The sequence below is a fragment of the Orbicella faveolata genome, unplaced genomic scaffold (genome assembly GCF_042242905.1).
Source record: "Orbicella faveolata isolate gen_17 unplaced genomic scaffold, um_ofav_v1 contig_48, whole genome shotgun sequence".
NCBI classification, from domain to species: Eukaryota; Metazoa; Cnidaria; class Anthozoa; order Scleractinia; family Merulinidae; genus Orbicella; species Orbicella faveolata.
The window spans coordinates 4208052-4232500 of NW_028301578.1; the positions used below are offsets into that span (position 1 = coordinate 4208052).

Consider the following 24449-nt stretch of genomic DNA (forward strand, 5'->3'; position numbering starts at 1 on the left):
GCCATCTTTGTTATGAAACTAAGTTCAAGCTCACATTTATTACGAAGTTCATACAGTTTGCTTACTATTTGTTATGGGTTAATTGTCAGGTGGCCTTTCTGTAGATTTTAAATGTCTTTCCTTGAAGAGGAGAATTAACGTTTGACTCGCTTGAAATTAATATTAGATACTACAGGTTTGGTTGTAGTTGCTTGTAATAATCCAGCTTTATACGTTTACCAATGCCCACAGTATTTGTATTTTCTTTTATTTTAAAAGAAGGTGGTTTCTTTTCAAAATATGCAGCTAAAATAATCCTCTTTCCGCTACAGGAGACAAGATAGAGAGCCAGGAAAACACGCCCGAGTCTGCAGTTGCCATTTCAGAGATGGAAATAAAAGCAATGGTCCTGAAATTTTCAAGAGAAATCAAGACAAACTCTTCGCTGCAGAAGAAGGAAAGCCAAAAAAGAAGAAAAAAATCGAGCCAGTAAAGAAGGAGTCAAGAAGACACTGGGGAAATTTTGGAGAGACCATCAACAACAAGAGAACTTATCCTGGAAGCAGAACTGCAACAAGCAGAAAGGGACCTAATGGACCTTAAAGAAAAAAATGACTACTTGCAAAAACATTACACAGTGTCAGCAATTGATGAAAATGGTTTAAAGATGGAGACTGGGCTTCCAACAAAGGAAGTTTTTCATATTGTTGTTAATTATACATGCAGGTTCAAACAGGCCATCAATTACTTTGCTGGTTGGAAAGTTGAATCAATTACTTTTGAAGACCAAATATTTATTACCTTGATGAAAGTAAGACAAAATTATACAAACCTTCACCTTGCACAGTTATTTAATTGCAGTGTATCCACAATAGCAAATATTGTAATAACCTTCATTCATGTACTGCACTCAATTTTATTTAATGACCTCATGACATCAATTCCAAGTAGGGATAAGAACAAGTTGTCTGCCCCATCATCTTTTAGTCAATTTGGTTCTTGTAGAGTTGTAATAGACTGTACAAATATTGAGATTGCCACACCTGAGCTAATGAACCAGCCAAATGCTACCTATTCTAACTATAGGGGAATGCATTCCTTCAAGGTTATTGTGGGTGTAGCCCCAAATGGTGTTATTACTTATGTAAGTAAACTTTATCCAGGGTCGACATCCGACAAGGCAATTGTGCAGCAATCAGGATTGCTAAACCACGTAACTGCTGGAGATATGGTCCTGGCAGACAAGGGTTTTGTTATACAGGATCTTATACCAAATGGTGTTTCTGTAAATATACCACCTTTTTTAAACAATGGTGCATTCACCGAGAGTGAAGCAAGGGCAACAAAAGCCATAGCAAAATGCAGAATTCATGTTGAGCGGGTAAATGCTAGGCTTAAGGACTTTAAGATCTTAAGTTTTATACCCTCATATTTGCGTTGTCATGCAGACGTCATATTTCAATTGTGTGCATCACTAGTCAATTTACCGTTTCTTCTCATCAAGGAGGGATGTGAGGGTTATGAATTTGATTAATAATAAATATTTATTGTTGAAATGGAATTAAGTATTAACTAGGTAAAATACATTGGTTATTTGGAGTGAAATAAATCTGCAATCATTAGTGGATTTACATTATGTATATCTTCACCCGCACAATGAGGGTTAACACTAACTTAAAAATAGTCTTCTGGCTGGTGTATACGGAGTGCACCCTTACACCCTCACCCACCCTTATGACACCCAATGAATAATCATGAATAAGTGCACTTTAAGTGGGTCAGGTGTTTATATTACAAATTAAATTTTAATTTTAAATTATCTACACTAAGACAGTGAAAGATTCAGACCTTGAGGTAAGGTCGGGGAAAGGGGGGGGGGGGGGAACTTTCAAAAATAAGTTTGCACAACAAAGTATCCAAATGCCCTGGCTCTGCAGGACTTCCTCAGATTGTGCTCTTTTAGGGGTTCAATTTCAATTGCCCGACAAGCATTCCCAATCTTTTCTAATGGGATTACCCCAAGGAAATACATAAAGCCCAAATTCTTTATATTATTATTATAGATGACAATCATGTAAGGTTATAACTGTCCCTCAACAACCTTTGGGAAGAGGTGATCAAAATAAAACTGCATAAGCTTTGGAATGTTTTCACTCCAGGTTTCATCCCTTGCTATTTTTAAAACTACCACATCTTTAGCTGTCCAGATAACAAAATAAAAAAAACTTCCGGCGAGAGAAGTACATCTCCCCTTGAATTTGATGCCAATAAACATGTTCTTTCTTCAAAGCATATTGGCCACCTTCAGTTTTCTCCGAGCAGAAATTGGGAGAGGTGTTGACTGCCTCTTCAATTGTCATGTTTCTTTCCGTGTAGGGACACTTTGCTTCCTAAACAGAATCTTCATCCACTAGGCCATCAGGGGAGGCAGCAATAATTCCGGAAGCATCCAGCCATATTCCAGTTTCCAAGACAGTCTTTCCAGTTAACCTTGTAAATGCTCTGAGAGCTTCTGTTTCATTGTTTACCCCCCACTGTACTGCCTTAACTCGGGACAAATCATACTCCCCAAGGAGTCGTTTCAGAAGGGATGGAGTGACTCTTTTTGCCTGCAAAACAGAGCCAAAATTGCTTGCAGTCAGTCCTCCTCTTCTTGCAAGATTGCAGGTTGGGTTGTCTCGCTGGCCCACAGTCATTTCACTGACTAAGACGATATCCCTTTCGTCGACCTTGGCTTTACGCAGCAAGCAATCCAGCTGTTGTTGGGACCCTCTGGTTTGAAGAAACTCGTCTGAATAAATAATTTCTTCAATTGTTGGAATGGGCAGTTTGGCTTCGGGTGCTGGTTCAGGGCTCATAAGCCAGCACAGACCAGTGAACCTAGCACACTCTTTCAAGTCTTCATAGAGTGCAGACCGATCTAATGCATCAGGAGTTCTAGAAATCGCGACATACTTCTTTGGCAGGGGAAATATTTCTTCGACTGCCAGCAGTGACAGGGAGCTGTTTGACTTCCTCTTCCTCCATTGGCACTCGATGTCCGTGCGGCTGAGGTTGTGAATGCCGTGGATAAAAAGTGCAGCCGCGTGGCTGCATTTGAATTTACCCCTTGGACATTCACACTCCGTGGATTTTATGTCAAATTGCTCATTTAGGTATATCTAAAAGGGTTCAGATGAGAAGTACAACATAAGGAAACTAGGTGAACGTAACTTCTCTGATAGACGATCGTAGCTTTACGATTTTCCGACGAAAAAGGCCTACACGCTTTAATTGGTTCAAGGAGCCGTAGAAGTTGTAATAAATATAAACTGACTAACGCTGAATTGTGAAATTTAAGGAGAAAACAAGAGGATGCGTGCTGAATATCTACAAATATTACTTCGGCAACTGTTTAAAAACGATCGCTCTACTCACCGTGATTTTGTAGACCTTTTTTTTCATACTTGCATGGACCTCTCCGCGTAGAACACCCTGTTGGTAACTGAATGACTCAATATGATCCGATTTATAATGATTTTCTCCCCGCTCAATGGATTTTTTCTCTTCAAAGAAGAAAGAGATCAACGAAGCGATTGAAAGCGACGCCATTTTTCTCGCTGAGCGCGTTTGTTTAGAACAGAAAATTCTGCTTCCATGACAACGTGACGTCAAAGCTTTAGAACTCTATATATAGGATATATATATATCATTGAACCACGCGTGCACTTTTCTCAGTCACTGCTGTATGGAATTCTCGCTTACCGCGAGAAGTACAAGTTTGCGGTGAAAGGATCTCAGCGTTCCCATGAAAGCCATGTCGAAATGTTCTCCAGTCTACGACATTCCCTAAATCATGAATGCATGACTTTGCCTTTTCCTTTATCACACGATTGGCCATTTTTGTGCTCCATATGTTTAAAGATGCCACTTTTCCTGTGAAGGACTCGCCAACTGTAAATCCTCCGCCGTAAACTCCCTGGGACTGACCAACAACTAGTTTTCCAGGACGAACGCTCAGAGCTTGACTCCAGGCGCCACCGTGAGCCATAACGGCTCCATCAACGAGTACATCCCAGAGACCTTGAACGTTCTCCAAGCTCACACAGATATGGTGTCACATGTTGTTCACTAAAGGAGCCATATAAATCAATCTGAGGAAAAGATGAAGTTGGACTATCTTACAATGAGAAGTTCGACTACTGCTCGAAAGTAAATTAAATTTTAGAAATAAGTAGAGTTTCATGTACAGGATAGTCACAGATTTATAGTTCCTATTAGTGTGATCGTATGGGTGAGGGTAGTTCTGTAAGAACTGTATGTTGGTGAGTAAACCTCCTCACTAAGCAACCATCAAAACTGATGATTTTTGTCCATACGAAAAATGAGCCTCACCTTTGGTCTTCTACCAAAGTTAGGTGACATTTGTACATTTGCGGACCACACCTCAACCTCAAATCTCTTTTGTCGTCAGGTGTCATGTGAGAAAAGATGGTTGCCCACCCGACAAGAGCACTCTTCATCCAGAAACACAAAGTGAATTGTTGTAACGCTTTGTTAACTTCACTCTCGATATAACCTGTGGTGCTTTCTTCGGGGAATAGAACTTCGTAATCTTGGGCTGTGCCTAAGTTCATTTGTGAATATGAGCACTTAGCAGTAATTGCCAACGATTACGAAATAGCCTCTAAATCAAATTTATGCTATCCTTTTACGGCAGTTTTTTAAATAACACATCTTATGGTGATTTTGCTGTAGTTAAGTGCAAAAATTATGGCTCATTACCCTTGCTTGTCCTGCTTATACGAAGTACTTGAAGTGCTTCAGTATTTTCGGGGGTGGAGAATACTCCCTATAAAGGACTGACTACACGGGGGGGGGGGGGGGGGGGAGGAGGGGGAAGCTCCGCCCGAAAGGGGTCCTTTTTCAGGCTGGTTGTATATAAAAGGACATAGAAGGGCAGGGTTTCCTCGAGCTGAAGTACACGAAACGGGTATAGCATGTTCAAAGCGCATTAGTTTCAAAATCTCTCGTTCAAGTATATTTTTGACGAGGAGGTGCGAAAGCCTTTTTGTTTCTTTTTCTCAGAAATGTAACGGTATTGTTTTCGGTTCAGTGGTGAACTATTTACATAGTGATTTGTAATATCCAATCAGAGTAAAGTTCGTAATTAGTGAGATTAAGCATGACGTTACGTCAAACGACAAAAATGAATCCGTCTTTAGCTGTCTGTGCAGTAGAGTAAAAATATTTGTATTTGCGGTGAATAGTAGGAGACATTTTTGTATTTCTGTGTGGTTTATTTAAGGATTAGACGAAAAGAATAAAAAATCAGAGGTAATCTTTGCCGTTTGCCGTCTGATATAAACGTTATGCTTATACTCTCTATTGTTAATGTAAATACGTTGGAAATTTGGTCATCGCAACAAAATGTGGCGTTGCGAACATTTCAGTTGCTGCTTTATTCGAAAATGGGGAATTACGACTGAAACTCTCGTTTCTCGGTATTAAAATACACAAGAAAACTACACACTGGACTTCAGTTCGGATAGTAATAGTGGAAAGGAAGTTTATTTTGGAGGGCGATTTGTCCACTAATACGATATTTTAAGCCGATGAAAGCCGTTCGTTTTGTTTAGTTCACCGAAAAAATGGTGCTGTTTTCTATTTCAGAGGATTTATTGACATAGTGGGTGTGAATGTTATCAGCCAGTTACGCTTGTAATTCACAAGGTAAACATGTTCAACAAAAATAACTTGTTGTTGTTTCGTTTCCTCAGAAACATTCAAACGAAACGGCATTGTTTTCAGTTCAGGGGTGAACTATTTACAAAGTGGAAGTAATATCCAATCAAAGTAAAGTTCGTAATTTTTAATGTAAATACGGCGGGCAAGATTTCAGCCAGAACTGGGTGCATCGCAACAAAATGTGTCATTTGCAACATTTCAGTGAAACTCTCGTTTCTCGGTACTATCTTTCACAAGAAAACTGCGAACTGGACTTGAGAGTGATAGCGAAAAAGAAATATATTTTCGAAGTAGAAGCACCGCCACACCACGCGATTTGTCCACCAATGCGATATTTTAAGCCGATGGAAGCAGTTAGTTTTGCGTAGTTCAACAAAGAAATGGTACTGTTTTCCGTTTCAGAGTGCATGATTTATTGACGTAGTGAGTGTGAATGTTATCAGGGTAAACGCTTGTTATTCACAAGGTAAACATGTTCAGCAAAAATAACTTCTCGAAACTAAATTTTATTTCTTGGCACGGAAAGAAAAGGAAATTAAAATGTCATGCAGGTAGATATAATTGGCGACTTAAATGTTCCTAAGTCTTACTGAAACGATGTATTATAGAGAAACGAAGATATCTGTTTCCGTGCTTGATTTAAATGTGATTAAGATCAAAACTACGGCGACATAATTTTGGTCAATCAGAACACTTGTCAGGAATAACAATCCCGCCCCGTTTCTGTGGCTGTTTACGGGAAAAGATCACGCACTTGGAGCGTTTGGACGATACGACAGATACGATATATTGTGGAAGGTAACTAATTCCTCATATTGCAATTTATTGAATTAACGTTGGTATATTGCAAATTAGGCACAATATGGCTTTTTTAGGATTTCTTCATATCGTAGGTGTCGACATTTTCCAGATTTAGTTGAATTTCTCGAATTTTCCGTCACAATTCCAGTAGCTTTACTTCTTAGAGCGCACTTTTAAAAATAAGTAAATTTCTATTTCGACATACCGCGGCATTTCAAGAGCTGGTTTCCATGAAAACACCAATAGCATTTGTATTTTAGCTTCATAATATTCAACCGAAAGTGGAGGAATAATTGCACAACTGTCGTCACACATGAGGCGTCCTTTTTGAAAAGAAAAATACACCGCGTCAATGACAACGAAACGTAGAGTGCCGCATCCATTCGAATCAAGGCCTGCCCGGCACAGAAATGGAAAAATTATGCGTCAAATCCTTTTGCCTCTTAGCTTTATTTAGCCTGACACACAATACTTTGAATTTCTGACAAATTTGGCGGGGCTGGGCAACCCGCTTCCCAAAGCTCTTACTCTATTTAAGACCAAAGTCTGCGATTTTTTTAACCTATATATGGCCTGACCCTTAAATTAACACCCTGTTTCAGGCCTGCCGTACTTCTCTAGTTCAGAATGATGTTAAAGGTATTGTTAATGGCTTTAGTTGCTGGTCTTATCGATAATGATGAAAAAAGCAGCTTCTTCTAAAAATCATACCTCATTCAAGACTAGAGTGCAAAAACCATACCCAGTCTAAGACCAAAATGACCAAAATCGATACTCTGCTTCTGACTAAAATGTCTTAAAAAAACACATGTCCCTCTGACGCTGGACATACCTATATAGCCGATACAAGGAAGCACCCCCCCCCCTCCCCTAGGGCAGAGTTTAAGAGAAGTATCACAAGTAAATACATTTCGAAACGCGTTGACTGTAATAACTGGTACATGTGTAGGCAACATAAATTAATAAGCCCTTGCACTTTTACAATAGGTTCAGTACGAAACCTCACCTGGACGAAAAACCCAGGCTTTGGCAACAGAGCAGATCAGTGCGGCGCAAAGCGACGCATTAGCACGTATTCCCCCCCCCCCCCCCCCCCCCCACTCCAGGACTTCTCATGCACAAGATATCAAAACCCCAGCCTTTCTCAGACTTTGAATATCTCTCCGGAAATGAAACACTATTTCTTTCTGAGGAATAGCTTCTTGTTGGGTTTTTAAATTATATCCCCCGAGGCTCACGAACGACAACAGAGCCAAGGCTAAATAAGATTAATTAACTTAGCTTGGATCAACAAACCCATGGGAAAAGCTAAGCAGGATATTTCTTTTACTTACTGGTCCGGTTCTGACATTTGTCGCCCATTCTCCCGTCAACACAAACACATTTGTACCCAGATCCCTCCATGCAAGAATCTTCACACGTTCCGTTATTTATGCAAGCCAATGAAGCACAGGCACTGGGTACCTAGAAATGATGACGAAGATTTTCAATGATTGATGAGGTTTAACTTTTGATCAGTGACAAGCGTTTGCAATGTATGAAATGCCAAGTAAAGAAGCGTGCAGAAGTGTAAGGGATTCAGTGATTTCAACCAATGAGCTCATGAGAAGGAACAAATTATAGAAGAAAATAGCTTGCATAATGCTGATTAGATTTCTAGATCAGCTAGGTGTAAAAGGACGGTTGACTGAAGCGAAGTAACTGCAATTACTGGCGGATTTCACAGGATTAGAAATTCCGAAACTGTAACTAACCTGTGAATTGAAGAGAGCTTGCTGGGTCATGGTTAACGTTGTTGCCATGGCCACCAGCATCCACCCGCTGACCTGGAAGGCTGATTGCTCAGGCCCAGTATAATAGTATTAGCTCAATAGTATAAAGTTGCGTTCAAGAGAATTTCCCTGTAAGGACAAGAATTACTTACGTTTCTTCTTGTCCCATAGTAGGAGTAACCAGCTTTCCCCGTCAAATTAGCGGACTTGCAATCTTTTTTTTTCACGGTTCAGTTCACATTCATGGAGTTCTTTGTTTCCTTCCTCGTGGTTGTACCAAACACACCGCAGGCTACTCAGGCATTCCAACGCGCAGTCGATACGCGTGGGGACCTGGGACTTAGAAATCACGTGACCAGCAAGGACATAACCTGCATAATTACAGTAGACCTCGTGAAGTAAGCACAACATTAGGCACCTTAAGCAACAGATGTCGCCGACCTGACGACGGCAACCGGAAACGTGACATTTCTTTCGAGACTTCACTGCGCATGTACAACACGTTATGACTTGACGTTGCCATGAGGTCGAGAACGTAAGAACGTGGGGTTTAACATCGCGACGAAAACGTGAGTACTTAATCTTTTGTTTTCATCCCTTTTAGCTTACTTTTGTGCTATTTTGGTGCGAACCATGCTAAAGTTGCATAATGATTGCCTTTATGCTTAAAACAATGTTCTGGAAGTATTCCTGGACTCATTTTTTCTTAACTGAAAAATTGTTTTTCGCATGTCAAACTAGCCTTCAGCGAAGAGGTTGCTGTCATCCAACGCAATGCCGCTTAGTATCATTAGTTTTTTCAGATTTTCTCAACGTATAATCGGTAGATTGCTATGGCTTGAAATAACATTGATTTTATTTTGGCAATCCCCTCGTCTTGGTATTTCGTTAAACATAGAGGCTTTTTTAATCGACTCGATGAATTTTATATTCGAACAGTGTGTACATGTATTTTTTTAATGTTTACAAGAGCTGACAAACTTCGCGCCACCAAATTGTCTCGCCTGGATTTTATTTCTTGTACATACAAGATTATTGCATCCTTCGCAAATAGAATGCTGTTTACGATTTTTTTATCAAAAGAGCTGGCAAAACTCCTGTATTTGAGCGGCCGATCAATGTGTCGAATGAAAAACGCAGTGAGCTAACATTTTGTTCAAATCTATGTTTAGCAATAAAATCTATGTTTAGCACAACAAGGTGTTTGTGTAATTTTGGCAGTCTAAAAATACACCTGTTTTTTCTCAATGAGCGGTGATACAAGCTTTGGTTAAAAATCACAATTAATTGCTTTAGCAATACACGTTTTACACGTAAAATAATTTTTGTTCTTTACATTTGACATTTCAAAGCAGGCAAAATTTATGAACTTAAATTCTTTCGTTATTTTTCGCAATGATTTTACATCTCTTAGTAAAACATGAAGCCGTTCTAGCCCCAGTTTCTTATCGGTCGTCACGTCGCCGTCGTGAACGAAAACGTCTGTTGCTTAAGGTGCCTAATATCGCCAAAGTGCAAACGGCCTACTATTACGGGGCTAAATGACGTCCCGTCTATACATCTCAGGGCCTTTTCATGTACGATAATGGACGACGCTTACTAGCAAATCGTCTGTTTTGCACCTTCATTGGACGTAATGATGTCCTCGGGCATGCAGACTTCCTTTACACAGCAGTTATAGAGCGCTAATCGGTCGACTCCTCCTCAGAGTCACCGCGCGAACTGAAATAAAATTCAGACGAGTGTAGCCTGTGTTAAACTTAACACCTATTAAAAATAGGGGGGGGGGGGGGGTGGTGGCGATAAATAATGAAAAAAAAAACAAACAAACAAACAAATAAAACATGCAGCAAGAAGTTCTCTTCATTTCAAGCTAGGTAAGATTTACAAGCTGCTGCCACAGGGAAAGCAAAAAACAGAAAAAAAGAATGAAAAAAAAGAAAATAGCGCATGATTTATTTAACAATTTTTTCATAAATCCAGACATATACTTCAACGGAATGACACTGGATGATCCAGAAAGGCCGGAAAATGAGCGTGTCTAATTACTGTCGATATTTATAAAACATCAGGAGTCAAACTAGAGTATTCCATGATCATTTCAGACATTCTGTGTCAATATATGACCGAATTTATGAAAACCGTGTTAAGACTTTGCACCAAAATATAGCGGGCAGGTTTTTGGAAAACGGTCAGATGTGTAGATGCCACGCCCCCCCCCCCCCCCTCCCCCGGCCTGTTAGCGGCCTGTGCTGAAATATTCCTGCCAAATGAAGTATACAAATAATAGCATTTGTTATATGTCAGCTTGTTTTGTGAATATTAGTTTGAAAACCAGCATGAGTAAGAAGCAAACTCTGGAACCTAATTTGTTTCATGAATGGGTTTTGAGCAAAACAGGAATGTTGAGTATCTCTTGAGTGACAACTACAACCAGCTAACCAATTTATGCCGCTAAAGCATGAATAGTTTATAATAAGCAAGAGTAGTTCTAACGTAAACTCCGTTGAGAAATTATTCACACCTGTTGCAAGTTATCTCGTTAATGTGATTAACCACCTAGCCGTGTGTGACTCCAGTTTTGTCGGCTAAGGTTGAAGTTATTTGTTCCATCCAGTTGGAAACCAAAACAACATTAATTAAAATTACTAAATTTATATACTAATATTTTGTATGTGTTTGCCTAGAATTTAGAAATTTATATATTTTTTGGACAAATTTGTAAAAGCTTCGGAACTAATTTAAAACTGTCTAACAGAATTTTCCATTGATCTCTATCTTATTCGTAATCCGTATTTCGCTCTTCGTGTATATTTGTATCGAGCACGCCAACGATTGTGTGAATACACGTTTATTTTTCGTTTAATTTCGTTGTTGAAATATTGGGAATCGTAGTTTGAATATTTCAAGCCAAGACAGATTTTTTTCCCAGCAAAGAAGTTATTAAAACAACGGAAGTTAGAATTTGACCAAATTCGCGAACAAATATTTTTCAGTTCATTGATTTTTTTTTTTCCACTCAAACATCGTTGTTAGGCTAGAATATGCTAGAAAGTGGATCCGACATAAAGTTCTGTATTTAAGCTCTATCCTGCAGAAATGTCCCCTGTAGCAAATTTTAACGTTGTTTTCCCTCAGGCTGTATAAAGGAAGAAAAAGTAAAATGGAACTTCTTACCCTTAATGTGATTTTCAAAGTTCCGAACCCTATTGCACAGGCCTCGGTACGGCGAGAATTCTGCCAGCGTAAATATCACTTGAAGAATGAATAACCCAGGTGCTATCTTGTTCATTGTTTCGCCTTAACAAGGTCACGATTTAATTTCACTGATGAGCATTCATTTTCTGCGCTGCTTTAGTTTGGCTTGCACCCTGATCGAAATTACGTAGCATAAATTATACACATCATTTGTCAAAGTAAAAACAGAACTTTGAATTAAATCTTCTATTGTATTTAGAGAACGTTTTGTTTGGTAAAAATAGCAGGAATTATTTATGACTTTGGCTTCGTTCATAAATTATGAAACCAGCGCTACTGGAACTAATTCCGAAGAATAGTCACAAACGGCGCACTTTATTGATGAATTTGTTGGAAACACTACATTCCGCTTAGACCTCCTCCGAAGATTATCAGGTCCGTCAGATTTGCATTTCTCAAAAAACAACAAAAAAAGAAAACAAACAAACAAACAAACAAACAAAGCAAAACTAATAAATATTGTGGAACATTTTTGGGGGTTAATCTTGAGTCATTCTTTACGAAATTTTGAAAGCAGGATTCTTTCAAATAAATTACATTATTTGAATCATTAAAATTTTGGAGTGGTTTACTCTTGCACTGGGTGTACAGTGGAACCTTCGTTTTAACGAAGTCGCTGGGGACCGGCCAAATTTGTTCGTTAAATCGGGGGTTCTTTATATCGAAAACCTCGATATAACGAATTTGAGGGGAAACGACCAAAATGTTCGTTATATCGAGGTCATAGCTAATGATTGATTTGTAACACAGGTGACTTCTGTCACGCAATTCAATGCAATTTTCGTCACCCAGAAGTGCCCCGTTTTGAAATGCAATTCATGAAGCATGGTGACTTTCAGTATCAATTATTTTCACTTTTGAGCAGACGCGCAGCTTTTGTTTACAAAAGAGCGACACTTTCAGAGTAGCGATTTAAAAATGTTGAAACATAAAGGTTATACAGAAAATTGTCTATGTAAACAAGGGAACATTGTAATTCGTTACATCGAGGTAGATTTTACGTTTGGGTTTCCGGATTATGTTCGTTATATCAACGAATCCGTTAAATCGAGGTTCTATTCCATACATTTTACTGTAACTTTGGCCGGTACATAAAATATCGCTCGTTATATCGAGGACTTCGTTAAATAGAGATTCGTTAAATCGAGGTTCCACTGTAGTAATGCTTTGGTCAGACATAAAGGATACAGTAAGGATACTCCAAATGAAACAGTGCAAACAAAGCAAGAAGAAACTGCATAGTCGTATAGTTGTATACGAGAGTCAATAGTGGGTTTGTTTACCTTCTAACCGGATGGAAATTGATTAAAGAGGAACGAGGCACGAGAGCACTGCACGTGAAGAACGTCGATCTACGAGAGACGCGCATGCGACTGGAGTTGGACAAGAAATTGGTGCGATTATTTAAGTGTTCTTAAGTCCTGGCTAAACGGCACCTGACAACCGCCGCTAACTATCATGAACTGTCATCGATTATCACTATCACTCATTTTTAATTCCTTAATTGCCAAAAGCCACCACTTTTGTCTTGACCTTTACGCTGCTTACTTTGAAAATAGACGCGCGCCTGGCTTGCGTCACACCCTCCAGGGGCATGGGCCACCTACAAGAGTTCTCCAGAGGTCTCTGTCCTGGGCGTTCCTCTCGAGCTGACTCCAGCTCAGCCCCCAGTCTCCTGATGTCTGCTTCAAGTTTCCAACACCGCGAGTTCCGTGGTCGTCCACCCTTCCTCTTGCTCCAAGGGTTCCGAGACACAGCTTGCCTCGTGATGCTGGTTAGGGGTTTGCGGAGAATGCGGCCTATCCATCTCCAACGTCTCTTCAAGATCTCAGCATCATCAGGCATCTGGTTGGTTCTTTGCCACAAATCACTGTTGGACGTCATTCGTCCTTGCAAATAAAATCTTCGAGGGTGGGGGAGCACAAAATCTGAACCACTCACGAAAATCTCGAATATTCTCGCTTGGGTGAGACACAGGGAACGCAAGACGAAATTTGGTCAGATTAGCATGCAACAAGATTTGACAGAGAGCGATCGGAAGAGAGAGTTTGGGGCGGGTTGCGGGCTCGGATTTTCTCTCCAACGGACGAACGTCAAGTTTCTGAGCTTTTCATGTTTGCAGTTTGTAGGTGTCTAATGTAGTAGAGGGATTAATCATATGTCGTCTCAGCCGGAACAATGGCGGATACATTTTTTGTCGCAAGTTGATAGTTGTCAGTCTCGACCGATTTCTCATTATGAGAATGAAACGAAAATTTTCTAGGAGCTTCTAGTGTGATGTCTAGGCCAGTCATTTACCAATTCTCAATTGCGGGTAAGCTTTTCTTTTTGTTTGTTTTTTTTTTTACATCAGAACTAGTCAATAGAAATCATGCTATGTTCAAAACGTTTGTTTATCACACTCGCTTGATATGGATATTCTTTTGGTCGTTTGCGGGGAAGCTAGGATCAGTCACCCTCACCGTACCCAACTACTTCATGCTAAGGGGCGCATAAGGCCTCAAGAACAAGGATCAGTATCGTGGATTATTTTTACGTGAAACTTTAGTTCGATAGTAGCACTTTAAGAAATGGGCGGGCCCCGCCGTTTTAACGGTCAAAGTCTGACTTGAAGTTGGGGGCTTTTGTTGGATTTGTTAGATGTTCGCGGGAGTTGATGGTGTGATTTTTACCGGTTTCTACCCTCTTTTATCACGATAAGTGCATATTTTTATGGCTTGCTTTGTTCCCTTTATATCTTAATGTTTTCTTGTTAATTTGTTTTTGTAGAGGGTATGTCATCCGTTTATTAATTGGCCGATGTTCAGAATTTTTGGATCCTGCATTGAATACTGGTCCATGAAAGATACCATCTCATGCATTTACAGTGAATTTTCGCTATGATAATCATGATCACTGCCTGTCTTGAGTTGTTATCTTAAACAGAAATTTACTACTCTAGCTTACTCTTGGATGTTATTGTTCAATCATTTATGGCTGATTATTTTTGATATTTTTGTTATTTTTGATTTTTTCCCTTTTACATGACCTTGCATTCACTGAGAACCCAGGAATGGACACTCGGAGCAAATACTGTCATGATTTTGAACATTGATATTCCCAGTAGCAATGTCTGAGGCAAATCACCAGTAGGCCATTTAATTACATTTAAAACGTTCAAAGAAGTTGAGCATGACCAAATCGTGTTTATCACGTTGTCGACAAAATAGATACAAACAGTACATTGAATTTGTAAGTTGCTATTTTGGAAGAACCATCGCTTATGAATCCTTTTTGATTTAGAAAATACAGCGAGTGAAATTCGATTATTCAAGCTTTACACAAGTTTTTAGTGACAAAAAATTGCTTTGTTTCGAATTATTTAACTCTTTTTTTCGTAGGTTTCACTTCTTAGCTCTCTTGGCGTCAGACGAAAAAATGACATCTGTCAACAAGCATTTTGTTGGCCGGTGATGCACCGATGTACTTCATACACAACTTGAGATACCGTATGTATCTAAGAAAGAAAGTGGTGAAGTTAAGTTCAATTCCGGAAAGTTAAGATCGAATTCGAATATGTCAGAAGCGGCAATAACGTTCCGTTCAGCCGTAGAGATTCCTGAAATGAGTTGTTCGGCACTGAAAATGGCGGCTTTCGATTACAAGGCATCTACAGCTGTCACTTGGTCTGCGAAAGATTTAATGTGGATGTCTTTCGAGATTTCTTTCAGTATCGGAAGCTGGCGAACCTTCTATAAGTCATATTCCCATATCACCTTCAGGATACGGAGGCGTTTGCAGCTCGCTTAGCAGAATGCATGTGAAACGCCTCCTGGAGCACACGAGGGTACACACAGTAAATTCGCAGGAAACGATAGCCATTTATTTAGTTGTTTTAATATCCATTATCAACACATATTAAAACTGCCTGAGCGCACGTAAGCACAGTCGCAGTTGGAATCAGAAAAGTTGGTGGTTGTCGTAGGGATAAACCATGTTTTTATTTTTAATCCGTTATGCACATCATGTCATCAGCACCTATAAACAACATGCAATATACCAGACAAAAAAGGCCGCATCTGACCACATATCCAAACACCAATCATGCAAAAGAAGAGTTAAAATAGATGCACAGCGGAGTATTTTTGACGAACTTCGAGGCGTTTGAAAATGTGGTCAAACACTGTTTTGATTCTTTGATTTACATTTTCGATCGACACCAAAACTTAGGAGAAAACGGAGAAATAATATCGTAAAAATCTATGCTTATCAAGATCAGATGTGCAAAAACCGTCACTTGTAATTACAAAATTAGGCATTTACTTGCACTGACTATTCTAGTATTTTATTTGACATTTAACTAAAACGAAAGCTTTTGAAAACAAGCTACATGACACACGGATTAAGACTATTTGTAGTTTTTCTTCCAATGTCGTAAAAAAAACAAAACTAAAGTAGTCGCTCCAGTGAACCAATTAAAACTCAAAGCCAAGACACGTAGCCGACTTAAAAGGCGGGAAAAGGTGTGCGAGCGTGTCATGCTTGGTTTTAGCTTTATTTCTGACTGGATGACATAGTTTATGCAAATTATGTGCAATGCAATTTAAGCCTAGTCACAGGACTATTGTTTTCGCAAAGGAGTTTATCATGATTCGTTTTGGCTCTCTCGAACGGGATTATTCGCTCTCCAAAGGAGATATAACTCTTGAAAAGGGTTTAAAATCGCAACACGGCAAAGATGTTCAGCTGCACAATTTACTCGGATCGCCATGACAACTAAACAAACTTCGTACAATTTCTGCTAGCATGTACATAGTAATCGCCATAGATTATAAAAAGACCTCGAAAATTCTTTGCAGACAACTTCTCCATCAATGCGTAGACAGCTGTGCTTCATTCTTAAACCAAAATGGTTTAAACTCACAACTTGCAATAGGATGAGGATACTCAACGAAGCAACTTGAATAGTAAATATCTAAGCTGAACTCTTGTGCTAAAAAATCCTGATTCTTTAATTTCCTTTTATTGTGTCCAATACGCGTTTTCGAAAAGTACGATTTGATATACTGTGGTACGAAGTCCGAGTAAACGCTCTTAGAGCGTCCAGTTAGGATAGTCAAATGCTTCGCTGGGTAGCGCTCCTGGAGCACCCTTCCTTATTAAAACGTTTTTCAACTAAGAGACTAATCTCTTGCAAATGACACTGGTCAAACTACTGGTAATGAAAAACTGTAAACGAATGAGGGTACATGCCATATCAGGTGTGTACCGCACTTGCTTTAGCGCGAGACTTAAGATACTGCTATCGACAAATTCGACATAAACTTAACAGCACCCAATCACAGTGAGTATTTATGGTAAGGAGCGTTATTAGTAATGAAATAAGATTAAAGCAAATTCGTCAAGAACAAACGGGCACTGGTATTTACACTTAAGCTTCCACCTAGGAGTTCTTGGAAGAACCCACTTTGGATGAAGGACAAACTATATAACTTACATTTTCGTTTCCAGCGTGTAGTTCTTTGTAGAACTCGCTTGGGTTGAAAAACAAACTATTATTTACATTTTGGGTTATAGCAAAGCGTTCTTTGTGCAACTCCCTTGGAGTGAAGAACGAACTGTTATTTACACTCTGGCTTCCAACACGGATTTCAGTGTGGAACTCCCTCTGCTTCTTCTGGTGGTGGTTAAGGTCACTTGTCCTCGACCAGTGATTTCCTCGTGGCGGCATAGGATCATGTTTTTGAAAGCTGCTTTCATCTTTCCGTTCAGACCAATATACAACCACGGGTTTATGGCGCTGTTAGCCTGGCTGAACCAGTAGCAAATATAGATAATTACATAAGGATCCCACATCGCTCCAAGCCCACTCACGCCCATGCTCACACCTTCGTCCATCTGATAGACGTGCACTGGAAGCCAGCAGAGTGCAAACACCACCACAATAATGATGAGCATTCGGATGACTTTCTTCTTAGGGATTTCCTGTTCTCGTTGATTTTCACTTACGTTATGATCCACAGGCACTTCATGGAACCACAGTTTTCGAGCAACTTGGGTGTACAGAACTGAGATGACAGCGAGGGGCAGGAGGAAGCCGACAGCAAAAAAGTAAGCATAGAAGGGCAAAATTAGAGATTTTTCAATTCGACACTTGCCTCCGATGAGCTTGAAAGCAACTGGTACGATTGACATCAAGGCCATGGATGAGATCCAAATAATTGGCGTAATGATCTTAGGCTTCCTGAACCAAATGCTTCGCCGGAAAGGGAGCACAACAGCAAAGTATCGATCAAATGCTATTACAGTAAGGCAGAAAATGGAGGCGATCGTCGAAACATAAACAGCATAGTAGAGAAACTTGCAGGCAAAAACCCGAAGAAACTCAGAGCTTCCAAAGACATAAAAGTGAGTAATGCTGACAGGCATCTGAAACACAACAACCATCAAATCAGCCACCGCCATGTTAACAAACATGAAACTTGTCAGATTTCTTGTTCCTGGTTTCTTCCACACGATGTAGATCAGCAGTGTGTTACCAACCAAAGCAACGAGCATTGTTATCGCATAAAGTACGGTCAGAGACAGTACGATGGTGTCATGGTCTGTCATGTTCTGTGAATTAAAACAAAACAAAAAATGTTCTCATAGCGAAAGAACCTCTTAAAACTAAACGTTTTAAGGTCGAAAACACAAAAAAGTAATTTTTACGGTGGTTTTGAAATTTTGCGAGTTTTTACTTAATCCCAGTGGTGGTGGATGTTTACTACTCTCTACGACACAGGTGGACGGTGATGGTGGGAGGGGGTGGTTATTCACCTTCTTACCACAGGATCCTCGTTTCATTTCCGCTCGCTTCCAGGAATATTGTTTACAATGTTAGCCTGATTAGCATAAGTGCACCAGTTTCTGACCAAGCTACAAAGATATCATTTCTGAATATTGGAAGTACATGACATGATTAGCAGTAAGTTGAACCGATGTATTAAATAAGTTTTTGTTTGAGAAGGTTTTAAATAATTAATATTTTACAGAGTACTTTGGTTCATTAGAGCATTTACCACCCAGATTTTCTGTAGTTTTTGAAAGCAAATACCTCCTTCAGTATCACAGCCAAGGAGTTAAACATTCACCAATCACTAGGTCTCGCAAGCTCTTTAAACGTTCCAGTACGTTCCATCTGAATATAATTCACTGTCTTTCGAAAGTCTATGCTAAGTAAAGAGATGTGAAGTGTGATGAAAGGCCTTTTAACGGGCTGCGACGAAAATGTTACAAATTATTTCGAATAACGAGACAGAAGCGCAGCTAACAGTACTGTTCTTGGTCCAAACTCTGCCACGACTGATCGATAAACTAAAATCAAAGTGGAACTGTCATTAATTCGTAGATATGGATGTAGCCACTGATTTCCCTTTCCCGGAGGCGTTTGAAACCGCCGTACAGATAAATGAATAGCTTAAAATAACGAAATTCAATGGTGCATTTTGCAAGAAATTCAAACTTCTAATTGATAGATTTTCTTCATGTTTTCGCCAAACGTGGAAAATCGGTAGAGAAAATGATCCACCACAAGACAAATGGGGTCACCGAACGTTCAAGATCGTTAAACATCCAGGCAAAGCTATAGCAATGGTCATCTGCCCTGTCATTGTTTATATTATTACTTAGCGCGCGCATCGATGCATGACGTGGCGTGTGAATTTGCGCGTGCGGTAAGGATGCGCAGAAAAAAATGGCGCGAACGTCCTTAAGGTATAATGGTAAGTGGATTTTTACGAAAAATGCGAAAATCTCTCTCTTTTTCTTTTTTTTTGTTTTGTTTTTTTTTTTGTGCTGTTCAAATTAAGAAGTCTGAGATAAATATTTTGCAAAAAGAATGGAGAAAAAAAAGCTTTTTTACTTTTTATGATAAAGGGAAATCTCATTAACCCATTACGGAGCCCTCTAATTAAACTTCACCGCCAGTTGTCACGTGTAAAGTAATACGTGAACGGTTCTCAAATTGGTTGTTTCATACCAAGTTAGCTTTCGTTCTTGTCAAATTTTCTTTATGTTAGGACGAAAACGTAAGAAAACCGAAGAGGCCAGAATCTGGTAGAACAAGATCTTTGGCTCTGAGCGACCGTGGGTCGCAGCCCGGGGGGGGGGGGGGGTAGTACTTTGGGAATTTCTGGGTGGGGATGTGCCGCTGGGACCCTGGAACCCTTAGCCTATACCAGAACTAGTTCAGCTGAATTTTGCTACCCTATACTAGAGTAAACTCCCTATATCCCCCCAGCTATCGACACTGTTGAGGCTGATTTGCGTAGATTTAAACTTGCCGATTTGTTGATTTTTTTTGATATTTTGTAGTGGAAATTCCTGGTTTCCTTAGTCTAGATAAAATCTTCAAACAACTTCTCAGTTTTTTGAAAAAAATTTCCCTATTCTAGACCTAAACGCTCTGATTTATATACCCTATCCTAAAGTAAACTACTTGAAAACCATACCCTTCACAGCGGCACATACCTATATAGCCCATATATGGCTGTGCCCCCCCCCGGGGGAGTCGCACTGTCCGCAGTGTAACCAAGAAGAGTGGTTGAAGGAACTCGAGGACGCTAGTCCCTCCAATGAAGCTGAAGGACAAACTACAACAAGTGCTAGTCGCACGAAATTGCTGGAGAACGGACGCGATTCCGAAACTTCAACAACGAGAGAGGAGTCAAGCGCAGATGTAGATGTAGACTATGTGGACCTCGAGATTTCCTCTTTTTGGCTTCACGAGGCATGGTTTCAAAAACTGTCTGGAGAACGAAGAAGCCTAAGCTTGAGCAACATAATACCAATGTCGCCGATCGACGGCACTTACAATACAAACCTGTATAAAGCTCCTAGTAGTTTGTTGCTTCTCGAACGATTTTACTGCGACGGGTTTCCGCGCCAGAATTGTAGACATCTGTTTATTTCACGTTGTCATAACCCATTGTTATGGTAAACTGACCCATGCCGGCATCTGTCAGTGTAGAGGGGATTTTTAACAGCTAATCATACCAATGTCATAAAAGGTTTTTCGTCTTTTTCTCCATAAAATAAAACTGCATATAAGGACGAACATTTTTACTTCGTTTACGGGCGTCTTCCGACGGAATTGGCTGAAAATTGGCAGGTATGTTTCAGGATACCTTCTTCGAAAAAGAGTGTCGGGCTTTGTGTAATTTCGCTTCAGTAGAAGGAAACGTCCGCATTGAGAATATCAAACTTTAAGGGTGTAGAGAAAAACCCAACCCATATCTGAAAAATCGCCGACCCCCGATGTTAATTGCGCCGCTCTGATAATTTACGTGCGGAAGCGAACTAGTTTAAGCCAAACCGTGGTTTTGGGTATTTCTTTTAATATCACTGCGACAATAACTTCTTAGAAAATTTAAGAGAAATGATTGTAGTCTATAACTATTAAGCTTTCAGAAAATGTATAGGTTGATGTGCTTTTCTTTTAAAGCGCCAGCGTAAGAGCGCGATTTCCAAACACTGTCAATCCACCTACCATGATACTTTAATATGCCAGTTTAGGAAAGTTGGTTTTGTATTCCGGCAAAAAGCCTCTCCTTTACTGACCGTGGTCACCTAAAGCAAACTACTGTTACTGTTTGCTGTTATTATTTCATCATTCTTTTGGCTATATTCACTACCCTTAAAGTATACTAGTAACACATTTCAAGCTAGAGTGGTTACATATAATAGCCGAGGTTAAAACCTCTTGATGTCTGTGTTTACATAGTTGAGAATGATCCAGATGTTTTCGGTATCACGTTCTTGTAGTTGAACTGTGAAGCATTCCTTTAGGTTAGACATCAAACACGAATTAATTGTTTCCTAAGTAAACTGGGGCTATTCCTGAAAACGTCAAGTCTAGTTCGAGTACTTCTTAACAACCTTTTAGCAACCCCGCTAAGAATTCAAATAAAAGTGCCGCAAACCGCCGGTTGGCAATTATTTTTACCTGGCTCTCTTACATCCAAAACATTCAAGTAACGTAGCATGCTTCATGATTCGTAATACGGCAGCTCACAAGGGTCACCAACCATTTTAATTTTTTTAATGTTTGTGTTTCTTTTTTTGTTTTCATTTTTGTTTTTTTGGGTCCCTTCTAATATTTTCCCTTCGCCAAAAGGAGCTCACATGAAATATGTCTCTACATTTGTCGAGTTTATATCACACTCAAACACGAAAACCTCAAACAATAAAACACAGAACACGCAAACAACGAAACCATCATCGTAGAGTGTGAAAATAATTCCTTCGTTGCTTTTGAAGTCAGTAGAAGTTAGGGCCGTAGCCAGACTTTCAACACAAATAAGGCTACTCTTGCGGGCTCCTTGAAATAATTAGTTCGCTTTGAGAGCATAAGATTACATTCGTTTGCGTGAGGCTTGAGAGCTCTGAAAATGATATGCTTTTATTTATACAACGACCTTTCAACAGCTTTTTACAAGTTAACGAACTGTTCACACAATATTAAAACCCAAAGAGTAAGAAGAAAAAGAAGATGAAGAAAAAATCCTTGACTTTCCTTGCAATCTTTGTGACCTTCGTACTTGCTATATTCTTCTCCCGAGACAAGTAAACAAGCAATAAAGTAGTAGTAGAGATTATAGTAACCGATGCATGATTACGCTTGACGAGCAAAACACAACGGTCAGGTCATGGATACTGCCAGCAAAGCATGATCGATGGACTACACTCCCTTAACCTTTTGCATTTTTGTTTTCGTTTTTGTTTTTGATTTTTGTTTGCGTTTTATTCTTTTTTTGAACAGAAAAAAAAAAAAAAAAAAAAAAACGAAGACGACAATGAGAGACAAAGACAAAAAAAAAAACAAGACAAAACAAAGCTTTAAGAAACGAAAAAATAATTAAAAACAAAAACAAAACAAAACCAAAGTTAAAGAACAAAAACCAAAACTTAAAACAAACATTAAAAAAAATAAAAATGGTTGGTGACCCTTCTGGGCTGCCGTATTACCGATCCGTTTCGAGAAAGGCTAAAAGGTCCTAGAAACAATTGATCTTGCTTGCTGGTTATCTCAAAGCTATTCGTAGCTGTTTACATAGTTCAGAAGCTTTAGCTGCGAACCCTTCAGATAATTGAAAATTCCCCGGTGTAACCTGCCAATAACGCATTGTTTTTAGATAAAATACTTTTTGCTAATCAGATCAGAAGAGAAATGGATGTCAGAGAAGACCCGATGAGTGCGTGTAACTAACAATATGCAAATTATCTTTTCAAACTGCCATTAGTTATTGTTCAATCAGCGACTTCGTCGCTCAAAGATCTGTCTCTCGCTTCGCTCCAGGGCGATGACTAATTAAGCGAAGGCCGACTGGTAGCAAGTCTACATAACGGCATAAACATAACGACATAAGAAGGACGTTACCTCGTTATGTTTGTAGTGTGAACAGCATGAACAAAACAACATAAGGATATTTTCATTATGCCTTTATACGTCGATGTTCGTATTACCGACATAAAGCGAATACGCAGTTATGTCGCTAGTGTGAAGTAGGCCTAACACCAGTGCAAATATTACCTAGTGATGTTCAAATTCAGTATGTCCTCCGGTTACAAATGAGTAGGTGACTCATTCGCAGACAAAACCCGTTTCATTATGAGTAGTGGTATGGGCTAGTCCAGTACGAATTTGACAGGTAGTGTGATGCAAATGAAAAAGTATTGTTATGGAAAGGAGTTCTATTGTTTTCTCGAGTTTGACGTATCCATGGTAACCAGAAGCCCCGCCCCCCGCCCCCCGTTTCCGTGTTGACCGAGTAAAAAGCCTGGTTTCTAAGATAAACAGAGTAATCACGCAATTTTAAAGTTAACCATTAACTTTAATATCAAATGTTTCCCTAAAATTACAGGACAGAGCGGTGTGCAACTCCCTAGTGGATTGCGCTCACCTTATGAATGAAACTACAGTGCAATCATGTCCACGTCCTCATTTGTTATTCTTTCATAGCCATAGGGATATGTTTTGAAGGTGTAGGGATCTATCACTCGTTTTTCGTACACAAGCTGGTACTTTTTCGTCTGAGAGATTGTTGTCAGTGAGTACTCTTTGGAGTTTCGGACGATGTGATAAGGCTTGTAAATATCAGTTTGTCGCGTTTTCTCGAGAGGGCGTTGAATTTCGTCTAAAACATTTTGCCGCAACACTTGATAATTTAACTGCTTGCTACCTTCAGTGTTTAAAGAGATTCCCCTCACTTTGCATTCTTCTTTTTCTTTCTTCGTGAGGTAACCATAATTTTTCGGTCCCGCGGACGCAAATTCAGTGATGAAGTCGTCTTCTCCCAACTCGTCCTTGAAATCACCGAGAAAGTCGTCAAGGGGAGGATTGTTTTCATGAGGTAAACTGGAAAAAATAACGCTGTCGGTGTCTGTGTACTGTACTCGTTCTTGTAGCATGTCCAGAGCTGCATACAAACGAAGTCGAGCCCAACATGTCGTGAAACAAGCGATGAAAATGTTGAGGTTTGGTGAGACAGGTTCGTCATTCGATTTCAGTTTATAGTGAATTTCAACGATGTCTTCAGACAATAAACTCACGTAGCAAATGTCATTTGCATCACTTTCATGGAATGCACTGAACCTCATAGGATCTCCGAACTCTTTGATTTGAGTTTTGTTGGTGCGCTGGCCAAACTTCCTCCACATGGAATTTAACATCATTTTTGCAAGGCTACGTTTGCCGGGATTCTTTTCAATGTTGTTGCGGTTGAGTTCGATGCCCTCTTTCGCTTTGTAGGATCTCAGATGTTCTTGCTGTTTGATGGGATCATCGCCTACATGAGCTGGCCAGCCGCTTGCCTCCTCTTTAATCTTTAACCATGTATTCACATAGTCTTTAAAGAGACCTTTCCTCGTTTCAGAAAAATGCCACACTTCGTG

General features: G+C 39.7%; 2 protein-coding genes and 1 pseudogene across 4 annotated transcripts in view; 1 reads left to right on the forward strand and 2 right to left on the reverse strand.

Moving 5' to 3' along the window:
• Positions 1–458: 458 nt before the first annotated feature.
• On the forward strand, positions 459–1606 carry LOC149096069 (uncharacterized). Its single transcript, XM_089281410.1, has one exon. The coding sequence runs from the start codon at positions 572–574 to the stop codon at positions 1511–1513; it is 942 nt and encodes a 313-aa protein (XP_089137536.1). The 5' UTR covers positions 459–571; the 3' UTR covers positions 1514–1606.
• A 242-nt stretch (positions 1607–1848) lies between these two features.
• On the reverse strand, positions 1849–3644 carry LOC149096070 (uncharacterized; annotated as a pseudogene).
• An 11749-nt stretch (positions 3645–15393) lies between these two features.
• LOC149096071 (substance-P receptor-like) overlaps positions 15394–24449 on the reverse strand; it is a 103450-nt gene continuing 94394 nt past the window's right edge. For 2 of the 3 annotated variants that reach the window (XM_089280773.1, XM_089280772.1), the window contains exon 2: positions 15394–18131. In XM_089280773.1, the coding sequence (XP_089136899.1) occupies positions 17142–18128 (987 nt within the window). In that variant the 5' untranslated portion in view covers positions 18129–18131 and the 3' untranslated portion in view covers positions 15394–17141. Of the gene's footprint in view, positions 18132–20379; positions 22476–24449 lie in introns of those variants that run through there. The other variant, XM_089280774.1, reaches the window with a different exon arrangement.

Excerpts from the sequence above, each read along its gene's own strand:
- LOC149096069 (XM_089281410.1), top strand. The coding sequence starts at position 572 with ATGGACCTTAAAGAAAAAAATGACTACTTGCAAAAACATTACACAGTG.